Source organism: Scleropages formosus, chromosome 11, assembly GCF_900964775.1.
Source record: "Scleropages formosus chromosome 11, fSclFor1.1, whole genome shotgun sequence".
NCBI lineage: Eukaryota > Metazoa > Chordata > Actinopteri > Osteoglossiformes > Osteoglossidae > Scleropages > Scleropages formosus.
The window spans coordinates 11,513,440-11,532,234 of record NC_041816.1 but is presented as its reverse complement, the minus strand read 5'-3'; the positions used below and the strand labels follow the sequence as shown (position 1 = coordinate 11,532,234).

At 38.8% G+C, this 18,795-nt stretch overlaps 1 protein-coding gene across 3 annotated transcripts in view; it reads right to left on the bottom strand.

The window, feature by feature from the left end:
• Nucleotides 1-18,795, bottom strand: part of LOC108941181 (high affinity cAMP-specific and IBMX-insensitive 3',5'-cyclic phosphodiesterase 8A-like) — a 55,784-nt gene that overhangs the window by 15,616 nt on the left and 21,373 nt on the right. For all 3 annotated transcript variants that reach the window (XM_018763814.2, XM_018763815.2, XM_018763813.2), the window contains exons 2-3: nucleotides 4,205-4,261; nucleotides 822-1,012 (exon numbers count right to left, since the gene is read on the bottom strand). In XM_018763814.2, coding sequence (XP_018619330.1) covers nucleotides 822-1,012; nucleotides 4,205-4,261 — 248 coding nt within the window. The remainder of the gene's footprint in view (nucleotides 1-821; nucleotides 1,013-4,204; nucleotides 4,262-18,795) is intronic.

Here is an 18,795-nt window from a genome sequence, read left to right as displayed (position 1 = left end):
GATTCTCCAAGGCAGAATCCCCTTCTGTAAATAAAGTGTGCCTCTGAAGGAATGTGCTGTCCAGCTGCAATCAACTGCTGGCAGCCACTGGAAGAGTCTTGCTACAAAGTCTCTGCACCAGCCCAGCTTACGTGCTCAATGCGTAGACTGGGGAACATTAACTACGTTAGCAGGCCAGCTAAGTGAATATTTCGTTAACTTGTTTTAGCCTTACTGCGGAACCCAAAGACAGAACTTAAAGTCACTTTCTTGGGGGGACTCAGCCTTGCTGACACATGACTGAAGTTAAACCACAGAAGTCTCTGGTTTGTGGTCAAGGAATATCCACAGGCCAAGGCCTGTTTTGTATTTTTATCTTCCTTTTTACAGGGATGTTTGCTTCTCTTCCAGTGTCTGTTGCAACAAATATGATATAATGCTATAGCAACACACATTTAAATCAGATGAAACAAGATAAAACAGGTAAAACTTCTCCATGGAGAAGTCATACAACAGCAGCTATGTAATCAAACAATTTCAGCTAGCAAAAACATCTGTCTGGAAAGAATTCTGAATGTAATGCCGAGCTGTTACAGCTAGCACAACTCCCCTATAGAGATGAAAACATAAAATAATATTTTGCACACATACACATTACATATAATTATATATAAAACCGCTAATAAACATGTTGTGTTACCATATAATGAAAATATACTATATTTTTATGACTGAACACAAGGTTAACCTAATACCTCGAGGGTATTTAACGCATGACTTGCTTCTTCTTTGATTTACCAAATGCTGGCTGGGATTGCAAAAAGCGCCTTGCGCCAACATACCGACACAAGGCTTCTGCGTCAAAGTATCTGGAATGTCTGTGATCAATGACCACGATGTCGTGGTGCTTGTCCAGGTAGCACTCCAGCGCGGACTCAGGGGTCCTGGCAACGGTGCATCGGAAGTTGGCTTTTTCACAGGCCCAGCTGAAGCCGTTGCTCTGGCTGTCCTCTTTGGCAAAAACTAACAATACCTGGTTCGGAGAGGGGAAGAAAAGATTCAAAAAGCTGAAGAAGGGTGTACAAGGAAGACCCTTTAATGCATAGTGAATGCTCCCACACAGTACGGCCAGTCTGTTGTGTGCACTAACTATCTCCCCTTCCAGTACTGGACCATTATTTTCTATGCACTTTGTGAAGATTGCTTTTTCCATGCAGATATCACTTCATGTTATGTCTCCTAGTAGCAGGGTCATTTGCCGTTTTGTCTACAGCCACATTTACAGATGTGGTCACTCTGACCAAAACTAGTTACTTCCAGAGCTTGGCAAGGTCAGACACACAGGCAGACAGGCTAGGGCCAGAGTGTCTGAGTGCAACCAGCTATATAGAGTGTGATCCCTGCCTAACTATTTAACTCCACACCTATGTAGCTATATGTGAAATATTTTGTAACAAAGCATTAATTCAGGGAATGAAAAGTTTGTTTAGCAGCTAGAAGTTTGCATTATGGCTGCAAGATGCAGCCTGGGCTTTGAAGAAAAACAAGTTGGACTTCTGACATACATGTGTTGAAACCAGAACATTGACAATAATCTATACATTGACAAAGGCCAAAAGCAAAATTACACAAGTTTTAATTTTTTACATCACCCACTTCATTAATGACCCTAAAACATTTTAATGGTACAAAAACTTTCTTTATGAATTGTCCACACTGTAAATAAACACACAAGTAAAGTATGACATTAAACAGACATAGTGGTGCTTAGCACTGCTCTGTCATCTATAATAAAATTGGTGTAATTTATAAGTTTTGCCGTTTCTGCAATTCTCTGATTTTACCCATTGTTTTAATACTTCTTATACTAATATTCTGCCAAGTCTTGATAGAAAACGAAAAGCAGTGTCCCATTCAAGTCAACTTAAGAATATATTGTCAAGTAATTATACAAGTGCGCATTTTGTTTTTTTTAAATGATACATGGGGTCATTTTTAAGTGCATTGTTTTCTATAGCATCATGATTGGGTTGAACATGTGCTGAAATGATCAATATTGTTAATAAATGAACCTACCAGTGAATGAATCGAAAATACAAAACACTGGTTCCACCCTTATTTATTTAAGTGCTGCTGTTTTCCGATGGTTGCGACACAAAATTTCATTGTATTGCACAGAATGACAATCAAGATTACTTTATGTATGGTTTTAATTTTTGCACACTTGCACTTTTACTGTGCTGTTATAACTCTGCAAGGACTTACATTTGTACACTTGCAAACCCATTCTATGCTGCTGCTTTGTCACTTTAGTATAAGTATGAACATACTCAAGCGCTCATCTGAGATATTATACTAAGTATAAACACACACACACACACACACACACACACACACACGTCTACAAACCAAGAATTGATTTGTTTAAGAAGACAGGCATGTGTCATTACTTTGAAAACAAGAAAATGGTTGCTAACTTATTAGAGAGAATGGGCAAGATTCTCCCCATGTCTAGAAATCAGATTTTTTTTTTTTTTTTTTTAAAAAACACAAGCAGGTCTCGTGAGCAGGAGGGGAATAATAGGATGATCTGTGAAGCTAAAATGACAAAAACAGGAAAGGGAAATCTCCCAGTTTCATTTTCCTACTGTAATTACTCTTTGAAGTATCAGCACAGAGCATTCAGGTGAAACAGAGTGCTCTGGACCTAGCTTTACCATGCTGTCAAAGTCTGCTGATGAAGAAGCCTCTGGGGTAACTTTCCTAAGTTTTAAGATGTGTCCAACAAGAGAAGCTTACGTTTGAAACTGTTCAGAGTAATGGGCACAGTAATGTTATGTCAGGTGGTGAGATTTGTTTTTTCTTCCCATTCTTATTCTGCTTTCTATTAACTGACTTTAATTGAAAAAAAAATTTTCTTCATCCCTTGTTAGTAGGCAAAATCTTATCTACTCTAAAACTGGAGCACAGAAAAATGTAGGCAAAAGTGCATTCTCTGTGACATGTTGGTTTGATTTATTTCCTCCCGCTCTGCCATGCACACTCAATTCACACTGCACGCAAGAGACTACATTCCGTGCTGCTAATTATTTTTCTGACATTTCTTAAGAAAAATCAGCATTTCCCAATATACAGTTGGAAAGACATTCACAAAATCACCAAAAAAAAAAAAAAAAAAAAAAAAAAAAAAAAATTCTACTCATCCATTCACAGAGCACTATGAGACACAGGAAAAGGGGAAACATGGCATAATGAAACATTGAACACGCAGTGAATGTCACAACTGCAATGACAACACAGGCCCCTCAACCTTCTCCTATATCACATACGTAGACCCAGAAATCACTTTTGGTCTGGTTCAGCAAATTTTTCTTCTCGCACTGTATCTATTAACAACTTTTATTATAATTTTTAAGAGTGCTTGTTTACTGTTGTCTGAAAAGTCATAGGGCTGCCACAAGCTGTACGATGCACTGCACATTGAACATGTTCATAGCATTGTATAACAAATCCCATGCAATCATGAGGACTCTGATACACAAGATGCTTTTAAAATCCAAAGTGTTTATTTCAAATGACCGATCAGGCAGTTCCTGAACATAATGTTAGGGAAGCTTATCATAACAATTAAAATGATTATGAGAAGAATCTAACTATTTTGAGCACTGAGTCATGAAATGGAAAAATACAAGACACTAGGATGCGAGAATAGATACAAAAACTACAGTTAAGTCTTTGTTTTAAACACATATACTCTGATTTTTAGGTAGCCATAGTCTTGGTTGTTTTAAAATGTAGGTTAATTCTTCAGTACATTTAGTTAATGTTTATATCTGCATGGAAAAGAGTTACAGGTAATTTTTTCCTGTGCCACAATGGCACAGCCAACAGTAAGCACAGGACTTTAAACCTGAGGGTTGCTGGTTCAAGTGGACATTGGGAGGATCCCTGCTGTAGAACAGTGTGCACTTTAACTTAAATCGAATTAACATATGCACTTAGGATCTCGGAGTTTTAAAAAAAAAAAAAAAAAAAAAAAAAAAAAAAAAAAAAAAAGAGTACTGTATACAAAAAGCTGTATGTTGTTTTAAAGAAAAATGCTAACTAAGCAATAAAAGAGTAACAACAAATTTCCTTAATATTGGAAGTGTAAAACAACATTTAAAGACACACCAGCAGAGTTCCTTTAGCTTAGCATCAGTCCATGAGGAAGTTAATGTTGTACCTGAAGTTGATCTTCATATAGCCTCATTGGTCCAAACTGCACCTCTGTAAATGCGGCCTGCGAGATATGAGAGCAAAAATACATATTACAAACTTTTATTCCAATAACCATAAAAATAAATACTTCACTAACTCAAATATTTCTTAAAAAAAAAAAAAAAAAAAAAAAAACTTTATCCATTTATAGTTATATTCAAACATTCATATTGTAATGTCTACTACATGTATCAGACAGATGTTTCAAGAAAACACCTCTTTGTATATGTGTTTATAGAGGGATGTCATTTTTTGATATCCTTTTGAAATGTATCACTGTTAAAACACATGAAAAAGATTGTTATTAGCACAAGAACAAGGTAACTCAATACATCAGACTTTCCTCCAAATGAAGGAAAGAATGTTCTGTCTGCTAATAATTTTGCTTCCTTCCTCCTAATGGAACGCCACATAGGGGTTAGTAACCATGGCAACCTGGCCCTCTGCTGGATAGCTATCCCTCCAGAATTCCATCTCTCAGTAAACAAACTGGGCATGTGAGAAACACTCACAGTGGAATTTTGAATGCAGAGCAGCTTTAAAACCACTTCTTACAAAACAGGGAGCCTTTTTCTGTCCCCAAACCTGGGATCAATGAGAATGAAGCGTTGCAGGTACACAAAATCTAATGGCTGTACGGCTGATATGGTATTACGTTTAGCAGAACATGACGAATGAGGAATCACAAACACACAATCGTCCTTGAACAGACAGAGAAAAAAAAAAAAAAAAAAAAAAAAAAAGACTAGTGAGCACAGAAAGTTTTATGTGTAAACTGACAGCAGTCTTGGCTCAGCGGTCTTAAGTCGATGGCAGATTCTGTTTTGATCAGCATGTTCAGTGCACGCATTCCCAGAATTAGCCATATTTTACCTTCATCTGTCAGCCTCAAACAGGACTTCAGATGCCCTTCTTATGTCCCTCCAGACAAGGCAGTGCATTCTAATCTAATTTTATTCAAATTTCAGATTTCTTCTTGTCAGATATTTAGAACTTACACTTCTTTGGTTTTTTTTTGCTTCAAACCACCTGCTTTAGATGCTGCATTTAAACAAATGCTCCATGTTCTACAGTACACAAAAGATTAGCTTGCACTTTTTTCAAAAAGTATTTTCAAAAATTTAAACAATTATATTAACTGCTTGAAGAAATCACGTCCCAATTTCGGTTTTTGTATTTGCATCCAGAGCAGGGATGAGGTGAGGGTCAGCGTTTGAATGAATCTGATGGCGCTGCAGCGTGAGCCAGGCAGAGTGCAATTCGCCGGCTCCCTGGAACAATTTCCTCTCGTAATTGATGGTGACAGACTCGGCGGAGCTCCAGGACTTGTTGTGTAACGGGAATCGCCCAGCCCTCAACACTACCCTCCTTCAGGGCCTCCCTTCACACAGCACTGTGGCTCAACCACACCGACCACGCGGCCGAAATAGAGCAGCGCGGGGACGGCCCCACGGTGATGCCGACGTGGAGGGTGGCCGCATGATGCCTCGGCAGAGACCACCCCCGGGTCTAATTTATGCTCATCTTCCCAACAACAGGCATATTTGTGTGAGTGAGCATTCACAATAGCCACTTATTTGGCATCTTGCTCATATTCCGTACTTTCAGACAGTAAATTGATTGTGCTAGTGACAGCAAAGACCTGGTTTGGAAAAATTAAAGGACACCCACTACCAAAGGGACACAAACTGCAACAGGTTGGCAGAAATGTATTTTTTCTCTCTCTTGAGATCTGCCAAGTAAAAAGTCAGACATTTTTGACACTTTTACTATATCCCACGCATCCAAATTAGTATTATTCTCTATTTAACTGAATGCCTTTGTCCAAGAGAGATCGCATGGTAGGAAAAGCAAATCATAATCATCTCCCATTCATACAGCACTGTACTCTTACTGGGGCAACTGACGGTGAGTACTAAAGCACAAGTGGAATTGAAACAGGGAACCTTCAGACTGCAATGGCTATAACTACCTACGCTGCACTGTGCTTCCACACAGCATACATTTCAGAGCAGTCACCTTGTAAGCAGAAAGCCCCAGGTTCAAATCCCCCCACCTGCTGTAGCACTCTTGATCAAGGTACTTACTCTGAACAGCTGCAGTAAAAATACCCTGCTATATAAATGGGTGCATAGTAACAAGTACCATGTTGATCTGACATCTTTGTTTAAGGGAACTCACAGCTATTTAAAATTATTTACCTATTTATTCAGTTGGGTAATTTTCCCTGGAGCAACTGTGGGTACCTTGATCAAGGGTACTACAGCAGGAGCAGGAATGTAAACTCTTATCCTTTGATTGCAAGATAGTGGCTGTAAGCACTACATTATCCTCTGCACCAAAAACAGTTCCATCATTCACTTGCGATTTAGCTGACACCTTTATCATAAACAATTTACAACTGCTCCAGACAACCTTTAGGTTACAAGTTATTATCGCTGAGTGCTACTCTGCAAAGTGCCCCACGATAACAAACCCAGACACAAAGTATCCAAATCAGTGACAAATAAAGGCCAGTCAGTTCAGACATTCAAAATCCAAAACAGGGCAGATTCTCTAATCTTCCTTTGCTCTGTCAGGCTAGCTGATTTGATGTTATTTAGCAGTTTGTTTAGGACATTTAAACGCAGAGTAGCAAATACTGGTGTTAGTAGTTAGTTATATAGCTAGGCTATTGCAGCTAGCTAAATGGCGTCTCAGCATAGCTAGTTACGTGATGTTGCACTGCTAATGCTAACTGACATTCTGGATAGGTCTCCTGGTCGGTGAACAGGTAGCAAGCTAGCTACAAAACAAGAGAAGAGCAACAACTTACTGTAACATTTTCCGAATGGATGCTGAGGTCACGTAAAGTGAGAATGACATCATCTGGCAAAGACAACAATGCGTGTGCAAAGTGTAGGCGGATGTGTAGCAAGTATATAGTTTCAGCTTATATTGGATGTTTTGGCAATATACCTTTTGGATTGGATTGGATTGGATAACTCACACATAAGCCGACTGCTGGTTCACATGGGATGTGGTTGTGTTCCATGAGGGGGAACAAGACTAAAGTGTGAAACTTAGCCAGCTTTACTGTAAATTTAGTAAAAATGCATTCACAGTATTCAAAACTTACATTTATCATTCAATTACAATGGGAAATAAGTTCAGAGAATTAGTCTGCAAATATTTGTTAAAAGGTTCTCCCTGTTATGTTTTAAGTAAATGGAAATATTTCATTAAAATCAAATAAAATTAACATTCAGAAAAATGCAGTATCTGTGCGCTGCCATGGCTGGCCATGACGCTGTCTCAATTACAAGGGATATTTCATTAGCATATTAATGAATATACCAGTTAATATTAATGTATCTCTGAACTCCTTTACATTTATTTATTTAGCTCATACTTTTCTCCAAAGTGTCTTACCATCCCTACAATTATTTATGCATTTATACAACTGGGTCGTTCTTTAACAAGCAATTCAGAGGAAGTACCTTACTCAAGGGTACTACAAGAGGAGGTGGGATTCATACCTGTGACCTCCAAGGGCAAAGTTAGCACCTCTAACCAATACACTACCTGCTGCCCCTTTAATAAAATTTGAGAGATTTATAATAAAAACATACTGTCCTTATCTTTAATTTATATCATCCATATCATTTAATTACTGGTCTTCTTTCTGTGGTCTGCTCGGATCAGATTTAAGACCCTGGTTACGGTCTACCAATACATCAATAGAATTGTTCCCAGCTATCTACAAAACTTGATCATTCGCTACACCCCAAACAGACTGCTTCACTCTTCCATATCTGCCCGCTTGGTGGTCCCACGTATGGAAGGTAAAGCACGAAGGTTCTCAGTTCTGGCTCCGTTGTGGTGGAACATCTTCCCCCTCTCACTCAGAACTGCTGAAACTTTGACCACAATTAAAAAGGGTCTGAAAACTTACCTCTTCCAGACTCACTTCACCCATGATCTCTTAAGCTCATGTACGGTGTAAATGTTCTATATACTAAATGTACTATAACTTTATGAGCCTGCCCGGATAAGCCTTTACACAGCCAATACTCCTGTAATGTACGTAAATGTGTATCTCAAAAAAAAAAAAAAAAAAAAAAAAAAAAAATTGTTGGAATGTGATCAGGAATCGTCTATTCTGAGTTTTATTCAGCTACTCGTGTGATGAGCATCGGTGCATATAGTGGAAAGAAAATAACTTAATCACACGTCTGCAACTATGCCTCCCTTTCTCCTAATGTAACGTACAAATTGTATTTTCTGAGATGTACGTCGCTTTGGATAAAAGTGTCTGCTGAATGAATACATGTAAATGTAAATGTCTGTGTCCAATACTTATGACATCACAACCTGTCACATGTTCTACACCCTGCACATTGTTTCCTGGCAAAACACGCTTCTACAAAAATGAAGACCTCCAAAAAGCACTGCACAAATTAAATTTAACTAAGTTTGCTGTCCCCATTTTTATTCTAAATGAATATATTCAGATGGGATTTCAACATTCAAGCTTCCTAAACAGTGTCACTTGAATAGAACACATAATTTTGATATTACTATTACAGAAGAGATTCAAAGAAAAAAAACAAACAAATAAATAAAAACGGTTGAGACCTGCTTCACTCATAAAAAAATCAATTCTCACAATATGGATCCCTAACTTATTAAGCATTTGTAATGTCAGTTTTTCCCCTCAGAGTTTACCTTCAAAAGTACTGAAAAGAGATGATAGAACTGTATCACAAGAAAAATACATTTTCTTTACAAATGAACTGGATTAAAAGTAAAAAGTATCAATGCCAAAAACTACTCTGAAAAGTAAAATGTCCAGAAATTCATTTAAGTACAAGCAAGGAAGTAAATTTAACTCATTACTACTCACCTCTGAAAACATAAAAACAACACTAAAGACTGAGATGAACACAACAACCTCTATTCACAATTCCCTTAGTATTTATCGCCATCTAAGAAATATAATAGACATAATACTTTGACTACATAACATCCCTCAGTACCTTTATATGCTTCGAAACCTTTCACCTGAAAGCTGCTACAATTCCAGAATTTAACAGTGTTTTCTACCCTCTTTAACACAAACAAAGGTTTAAAATTAAATTATTTAGCAGACTGATATTTCCAGGCAGAGGAAGACAGTGAAGCTAAATTCTGTACACCTACTGTATTTACTTAGCATTGCTGCCTTTAACCCCATATCCTGTCTCTTGGGTGCATCCGGTCCTATGGATCTCCTTGCCACAAAGGCCCTTCATATAAACTGGACAAGTGGCTCTCCACTGAAACGAAAAACAGGAAGTTTGATGACATTGTTCAGTGAGCAGACGTCAGCAGAGACAGATATAAAGGCTAAATGGGATCCAAGCCGCAGCAAGGGGACCAGGGTGGTGGGAATCCCAGGATGTAAGCTGCATTTCACGTGACTAAAGCAATACTCCCAACATATGCTGCCATAAAACACACCACTGCCTTTGTGCTGTGTAACACTTTTGTTTGCATGTGTCTCAACAAATCCCTTACCCATGTGCCAGAACTTGATTAAAACAAATGTTAACCAAACACCACAAGAAACAGGGGTTCATAAAAGTCCTTGCTGGATCATTTACGGCAACCTACCAAAAAGACTTGTAATTTTCTGCTTTGCTCGTATATCTTGATGTCGGGCATTTGCTTCCATCTATACTATTTTTTTAATCACTTGAACCAGCGGCTTTTATTCAAAGCTCACAGCATGTGTCAGAATGCAGCCATAATATCTGAACTGCTTTTGGTAGTCTTCAAAGTGCCCTTACAATGACACTTTACTGTAGAACATTTGGAAGGGGCCTACCATACTGAAGGTTGTCTAAATTCAATAAAATATTGTCTACTCTAAAGAGAAGTTGAGTTACTATGCTCAGTCACAGTGAGAGAGATTTTTCAATCAATGACAAACATGAGGGTATAAAAAGTAGGCAGTCTCAGAGATGTGGCAAATGCTGTGTACCCAACCTTCAATGCCTGTCGGGTGAGAGGCCCTTCCACACGAGTAAACACTGGGGCTGGCAATGCTGACAAGAAAAAGGGTTTATAAATAGGATTGCTTCCTTCCCATAACCAGCTATTTCTACACTACAAGTACAGCCTTTCAGGAGAGCCTGGCTTTCTCCCATTTACAAATGGGACATTAAATAAACTCCAACGAAGCGTTAGTCTGCAGCAGAACTCCAAGCGTGAGTCTTACTGACAAGGATGTAAACCCCTGAGGCTATGAGGAAAGCTGGCTGCTCACACTTGGTACTCAAGTCTTTCCCAAAGCCAGCCAGGTTTAGCCCTTTTCGAAAGACTGTTCCAAGCATCGCTGTAAAATCTCCCTTTTTCATAGTCCTTAAGGCCTCACAAGTTACATACAGACTGATACATCTCCACACCTTTCTACGATGCAATGCAATGGAGATGGCGATAGAAATGGTCTCTCCTGAGCTGGGACCACTGGCACCATAATGAGCCAGGGGATCAGATTCAACATTCCCACAAAGCTTTTAGTATCAACACTGTTTCCCAGAACCACTTAATGATCTTAGAAAAGGATTCTAGACATTTAATGTTGTTTCCGTTTCTCTACCTTCGTACAGGCAGCTCAGTTCCTTGTGTTGGCACATCTCAAGGAACACTAAAAATTAGAATTTAGAAAATGTACTATCTGAACAGTAATAATTAAAACGTATTTTTAAAACATTTTCTTTAAAGGTTAGTCATTTCAAGTTGTATACCGAACTTCTTTGGCAACATTGTCCCCCTCCAAGACTCGGTGTGTGTTGCTCATCTGCCTCGACAATTTCTTTCTTTACGCAATAAAGGTCATACAGATATGTGATGAGGAGAAAGTACCGATTGGAGGAGGAACGTGTCTATCCTTGCCACTAACCAATAGCCTGCCGACACTTTCTTGGTCTGTAAAATGCGCTAATGGAGGGTTCAGACAGAAAAGTGGGAAATCAGTTTTCCTCAAAAGAAAATAATCTGCTATCTTTACAAAAGGAAGTGTTGGATTGTGATACTTACATTCATAAACCATTTAAACACACATAACCTGAATCTTAAATCAAGAAATAATATAAAAGTGATTAAGTTGAAAAAACAAGAAAATCTGCATACTTGTATGTATACTTGTAAGTCATAAATTATGTATGAATCAATTGAAACCCAGTAACACATCTGGTTTGAAGTGCTTTGAATCTTCAGCTGCCTGAGAAAGTATAATTAAGAGACTGGCTGCAAAAAAATAAATAAATAAAAACTACAGTACACAGGGGTACAGAAGCTCAGGGTCGAGAACCATTGGCTTAGTGTCTCAAGTTGATGAGTAGCAAGAGAGGAGAGTGAGCTGGAAAAAATTGTTAGAAAACTCCAGATATTATCTAGTGCTTATAGTATGTGGTCTTAAAAATATTTATCTTGTTTTCCATGATCGTTGACACCACTGTATATTTCATCCATGTCTGATAATCTTAAGGTACAGAAAACCCAGTCATTTGCCCACCTTTTTTCCCTCTGCATTCCAGTTATTCTCTCTTTTTTGCAACAAAGTAAACAACAAAATGGAAGTACTTTTGGAAACAAAAACAAAATACATGCAGATATAAATGAGTTCCAATGCATTCCTTTAGGCTAGTTTTGGCCTGTACATGTTTAAAAATGAGGCTATATTCTTAAGCAAATTTCTGTAAATTCTGGTGGTAATAGCAGAAAATCTCCAGTAGGTGTTTGTTTCCCTCTTAGACAGTAAGATATTTATTAAAATGTGTATACTGGGTGACTTCCCAAGCACGTTTACTAAAATGTTGGACAACAAAGTGAGCATGTTTGAGTATCTCTGCCAAGAGAGTTTTACAAAGGACAAAAATCACAAATTACAAAGCAAGCACAGCTGAGAATAAAAACGGATTTGTCCTATAGAGTAGTCATAACAGTTCGGACTTCATTTTTATTTAACTACACACTGTGTAGTTTATAGTATGTCTTGATTTATAGGTAACCTTGTACCTATAAAAAACAGGAATATAACTCAAACTAAGCAATAGAATTACATAGTATTTATTATAATGATAAGAGGGAAAACTCTGCATTCATGACATGTACCTGAGCTTTTTTACTTTTTTCAGAGGAGTATTAAATTTATAGGGCTTCCAACAGTGGAAGTTGGAGGTAGCCTTGGTCCAACAGTGATTACAAGACTCTCTCTTGCCTTCCATTCTCATATTCATCATCATCATCATTCCTTACTCACGCTTAATGTTCAGTGAAAGAAGCACCCTTAGGGTCATAGGAATTAACATTTTTTAAACCTCTTTTTTAATAACTTGATTCCAACCATTATTTACGAACAAGCCCAAGAGTTTGTTCTTGTTTTCTGCAGAAATGTAGCCCATTTAACTAGATTTTCAATACTGATGGGGGGGAAAAAAATCTAGGTTTAAAAATTCTATTGTATGCCAATTGAAAAAGTAAAGAATTTCAACATTTATCAGCATTTCTATGAAATTTTATTCAAGAGGGTTAAAAAAAAAAAAAAAAAAACCAAAGACAATTGCGTGAAATTAACTAGATTTTTATATTTGCATGTTATTTGTTGCAAATATTGTGTGTGTGTGTGTATTTATGAAACATTCCATGTCATCAACATTGGTGCCCTGACCCCGGTGAACTACATTAGTGGCGCACTCTATTGCCTTTCCATTTCTGACCTTAACATTTTATTTATGGCCACTCCATGTTTTGTACTGCATTCCACCATCAAACTAGCTGTTCAAAAATAGTCCTAAGTCAAGTCCAGCCATGAGCCTTAATGGAAAGGGAAACTTCCTCAAGAAACTCGTACTTCACCAGTGGAATATCCATAGCATACCTGCTTCACATTCACTGCACTTACACTGACTGCAATGTATTAACATTAAATCAGAGACCTCCCCAACAGATGCCAAATGTTTCAGCTCACTGTTCCATAGAAACTAGACTCTTTGAAGCTGGAAATCAAAAACCTAAATGACCCAGGATAGGATAGCATTAAATATGCCAATGCATGACAGAAACAGCAAAAGCTTCAACAGCTGGATTCAGACACTTAAGGAAGCAAGGCACCACATAACTCTTAGCTGTAGATGCACTTGTTCTTTTGCCAAAACCATGGGGAAAGAACAAGTGTCCCACTTGCAAGCCAGCATTAACACACTATATGCCACTGGAGCCGCAAACACGTACTGCCAAGTGTTATGACCTGTGCACAGTGAAACCTCTGCATATGAGATGTCTCTTCGAATCATATCAAAAATCATTAGAGGTTATCTCTAGTTGCAGGGAAATCTGAAGAAAAGCCTGTCTTTACATACTGTATATTACAAGAAGATGCCTGGGACAGAAAGTGTATATTTAAACATGAGCTATAGCCTCTTGGTGGTTGCATACATTTGTGAACCACAGTATGGCCCCAATACTCTTGCACTTCCGATTTTACACTCAATGCCTGCAGAGTCAACAAAGAGGAGCAGGAACAAAATCTCAGATGAGTCCATCTTCAATTCAAACACGTTAATGTATTCAGGACAGTGACCACGTCTGCCTGCAGTGAAGCAGAACGTGCGTCACTGCTTTGGAAAAGTAGGCCATCTTGGATCCGTGTCCTCAATCCACAGCACAGATCACACCATACAAATACCAAAACATTCTGCACACAGCAGGAAAGGCTATAAGGAAAAGAATGGCCATCACCAAAACATTACAGAGAAGGTGATGGTGCTGAACATAAGCCTTCACCATAGTGGAAATCCCACATTTCTGTAAAGAAACAGTAGAGCAAAATTCTAAATTCTCGTCTTGCTTCCAAAAATCTTTTGGGTCATTAATAATTTTCTCAGGGCTGTGACCCGTTCACGTCAAGCAGCATCACAAACTGGTGAGCCTCACAACTGAGTTCTATGAACAATCTGGTAACTGTGCCTCAAAGATGCTTCAGAGATTCTCAGAGCTGTACTGACTGTTGACACAGGAGGCATAAATCGCAGCGAGTCTCCAGACCAAGACCATTCTCCCTCACACCACCTATGACTGCTTTGTCTTCCCATGAAAACATACCTATATTTTACTGACCTGAAGGCAATAAGAGAAAAATCCAAAAAAAAAAAAAAAAAATCTGCATTTCATGGGTTTCTAAAGCCAAAGCCAAGTGAAGACATGTCAAGTAATTTCCACGACAAACATTCCAGCGGAAATTGTTGATTGGTCAAAAGGAAGAGATGTGGATTACATTTGTGCCAGAAAGTTAGTGAGTTATCCGTGTTGTGTGGTGGCAGTAAAAACTGTCAGTAATGCAGCACAGCACTGAGGTGCAGATATGGGGAAAGAGGTTGCAATACTCCTACTTTTAGCAAATGACTTTAGGGGCTTCATTAGCTACTACAATATACAGTATAGCATTTGATAGCAATACCCAGTGACTAAGTCATAAAAAAAGTAGTGCTCAAATAGCGATAAACCAGCTGGACGAAAACTTTTTTTTTTGTTTTTTTAAAATGGGGACTCTCATCCCTAACCACATTAACACTGTATTCACAGAAATGCTTTGTACATTAAAAGGCCATTTGGTTTAAAGAACTGCATTTCAGTATATTTATGATTTTGGCTCTTTAAAAACAATCTAAATTTACTGTGGGGGAGGGAATCTCTACCCCTTCACATTAGGGTAACAAATTCAATTCGCATCTACTCGCACAAACTTTGCGACACAGAAAAGTTTTATGGAGCTCAGCAAGCCCTCACCAAGCGTTCTACTCATTTATACTTGGGTGGGCAAGTCTCACAGATAACCAGAAGAGTTCCCACCGTCACCACCACACGCCAACGTAAGACCAGGGCCTTTGTGTTACCCATGCCCCATTAACGTATGCCATCGTACCGCGGGAGCACTCTGACCCTCGCTCCGTCCGCAATTTTATCTCTTGCCTCACCAGATAAAATGGACGTGCAAACATTGTGCACCTGAATGGAGTCACACTGACGCGTATGATGGCAGAAATCCTATATGAAAATCTCAGAAACGCGTTGTGGAGAAGGCAAATTCAACATGTGCGTCTTTCTTTAGGAAGAGCTCACCACTGCCACTCACAGTAAGAATCAGCTCATGCAACTTTTATACATTGTCATTGTGCATGACAAATTTATGTCAGAAAAGGTTAATGAAATAAGCCATGCTTACAAATCACTTAAATTTTCACTTACCGTCTTTACATGAAGTACATACATACAGTACATAGACAAATGGAACTTGTATGTTTCAGTAACAGATGTAAGGTGCTTGTTTAAAAAAATGCATTTTGTCAGTGAGCCAGTGTCATGAATCATGAAGAATGTGGAGGATGAACTTGGTTAATCACAGGTTAAAATGCACAACACAATGCATCACAGTGTAATGACTCCTAAATACACCCCCCCCCCAAAAAAAAAAAAAAAAATCATATTTAAAATGAACAGATAAAATGTTTGCAGTTATCTGAAAATCTTGATAATGTATCATTACTGCACAAAATGTTCCTATGTTAAAACTAACAAACTACAATGTAAAAATGATGCAACAATTTTGTTTACTTTCACAACCGTTCATAGACTACATTTTGCATATAATCTTGTATTCAAGTAAAGTTTTTCATATTTTAAGAAAAAAAAATCCTTTATTATAAAACTATTAGTGGGCAATAGGAGGCGCGGTGGTTCGGCGGGTTTGGCCAGGTCCTGCTCTCTGGCGGGTCTAGGGTTCAAGTCCTGCTTGGGGTGCCTTGCTACGGACTGGCGTCCTGTCCTGGGTGTGTCACGTTCCCCTCCAGCCTTACGCCCTGTGTTGCCGGGTTAGGCTCCGGCTCTCCGCGACCCCGTATGGGACAAGCAGTTCAGACGATGTGTGTGTGTGTGTGTGTGTGTGTGTGTGTGTGTGTGTAAAACTGTTTAAACGTTGATCCATTCGTAGGCAACGCGCTATATCCTAATAACCTCTTTTTAACTGCACAAGCACTTCAGCAAAAACAGAACTGAAGAAAGCAGTTTCCACATAAGGTAGAACGTGCCAGCTGAAAACTGGAGACTGATGCTGGCTGCTCATTTACATCTGAACCCTCAATGAAAGACACATCCTTTATTCATGCTACAGAGACTGCCTCCAACCTTCAGACACCTGTAGTAACTGAGGACAGCTGCCAAGAGAGGTGCTGTCAACTAGAGCAGAATGAAATCTGACATAAGAGAGTGAGCAAAAAAGCTACTGTACCTCAAGGCGCAGTGGGTCAGGTGATCATGGTTACACAACAAGCTCTGGGAAGCCCATTTCTGCTTGGAGAAGCATGTCAGTGCTGTTGCATCAACTCCCACATAACAATCTCCCACTGCAAAAGCCCTTCGTGCAGCGATACCACTGGGCTCGCACATGACGGGCTCTCGCCACTTTTCGCAATAATGGCAAGCCTCCGTGTTACTGACATGTCACAAACTGAAAATGAAGCTGTAGCCTTAAGGTTTGCCTGCCTTCTTTAAAAGCACCAATACTATGAGTAAGCACTAAAACAGGTCACCCGCATGTTTTTATGCCGAAATCCAGGAAAATAAAACCACCTTTGGAAGCCACACACCACAGCCATGAATGTTTATGTTTTTTGTTTATTCTTTTAACCAGATAAATGCTGAACTTGGTGGAGTTATGAAATGGGGTGAAGGAATCCATACAAGGCAAGGGAATTAATCAGATCCACTCTAAACAACATCTCTGGCCTTCTTATTCAGCGCCAAGGTATTTTTGGCCCTACCTGGAGTAAGAGCCGATTAGGACGTGGTAATCTTAAAATATCCCCTTGATCTCGCACACTCATGCTTGGGTGTAATTTTACTCCACTGACAAAAGAACATTCTGAATCCATCAGACAGCTACCAGGAGTGCCCTCAAGAAACCTAACTAATCCAGTAAAACCAACACACACAAACCTGTTGGGCAGCAGGTAGTACAATAGGGAAGGAAACACTTGTAATTTCAAGGCTTATGGTCCCTTCCAGGTAATTAAACAGCTCAATAACTTATTGTGCCCCACGGACATATTAATCAGTAGCACTCCCATTAGAAATGTAGTATCAAAGAAATTTAATTACCAAATAAATCTGAAACGACATACGAAAATGTACGCATACTGCACCAAGACTGTACATGCAGAACAATTTCCAAAATGTAACTGTAAGCAGTTATTTCAAACATTTTGTGTCAATGTAATGAATATAGCTTCTTAAATAGCTGGAACTTACTCCAGCAACTTGCACAGTGTTACACACTGAAGACAAACATGCAAAACAAAAGCCAAATAAATTAAAAGCATCTGCTAAGTGAATAAATGTAGAATGTAAATATTAATTATACATATTTAATTACAGGCACCATGAGACATAAAACAAAATTTGAATACAACAGCAGAAATGTTGCGGTATTGTTTACATCACTGACAAAAGAAAAATATATTTAACTGGGATTAGTGGTCACACAGGGGGGAGGAAAAAAAAAAAAAAAAAAATTTTTAAAAAAAGGCCTAGAACTGTCATTGCACTTTGAGGAAAAGAAAAGCCTACAGCTGACTAGTTAGCTTCGGTGCTGCCAAAGGTGCACTGTCTCTTTAAGAGCAGCCCCTTGGTGTGTGCACTCCAGTTTTTTTGGCTCTCTCTGTGTTGATGATTTGGCCCAGTTTCCCCATGCTTGTGTGCATTCTTCCCCATCGTTACTGCCTTCCTTCATGATGCTTCACCGGATGCTAAATTTGTATTCTATAAGTCTGCAAGCCTCAATGTTTCTTTCAATGCCGCATTCCTGACTTGGCTCCTGTGCCTGTGGATTTTGACCTCGCTTATTTACTCTGTGGTTTGTAGCACGAGTAAGAGGCCAAGTCTCACAACAACCAACACCTGCTCCAGAATGCTGGCTTCATGTAGTTTCAGGAGCTTCAGTTCAACAGACCACGCAGCAGGAGGCCTCTTCAATGCAAGACAAACATGCAATGGGTCTTCGAATACACATTCATCGTCCAGGTTCATTGTAAGCCCTGTAAAGATGATCTGCTAAAACCAGGAAGTACTTTTAGTTTCTTCTAAATGATGGGACCATTATGCTTGCCTGACTTAATAAAAAAAACACCAAAATGTAAGTTTGTCAGCGAAAAGGAGGATGGGCAGTTTATATTATGGATAGTACAGTATTACGCTTGTTATGTCAATTATTAAATATGACCATGGCTCTGAAACAACAAAATTATTTAAAATTCAGGGAGTACAGCCAAAAACAGCCAAACTAGATGTATCCACGCACAGTCCATTACATGCTATGCAAACTCAAGATCAAAATAAGTGTCCAAACTATCAATCCTCAAGAAACGGATTAATTTCTGGTCTGGGCTTTGTGAAGAATATTCCCCATATAATATTCCCAGTAGGTGTACTGTGCTCATCCTCCTCTGGTCATTTGGTGGTCTCACTCACAAGGGGCCA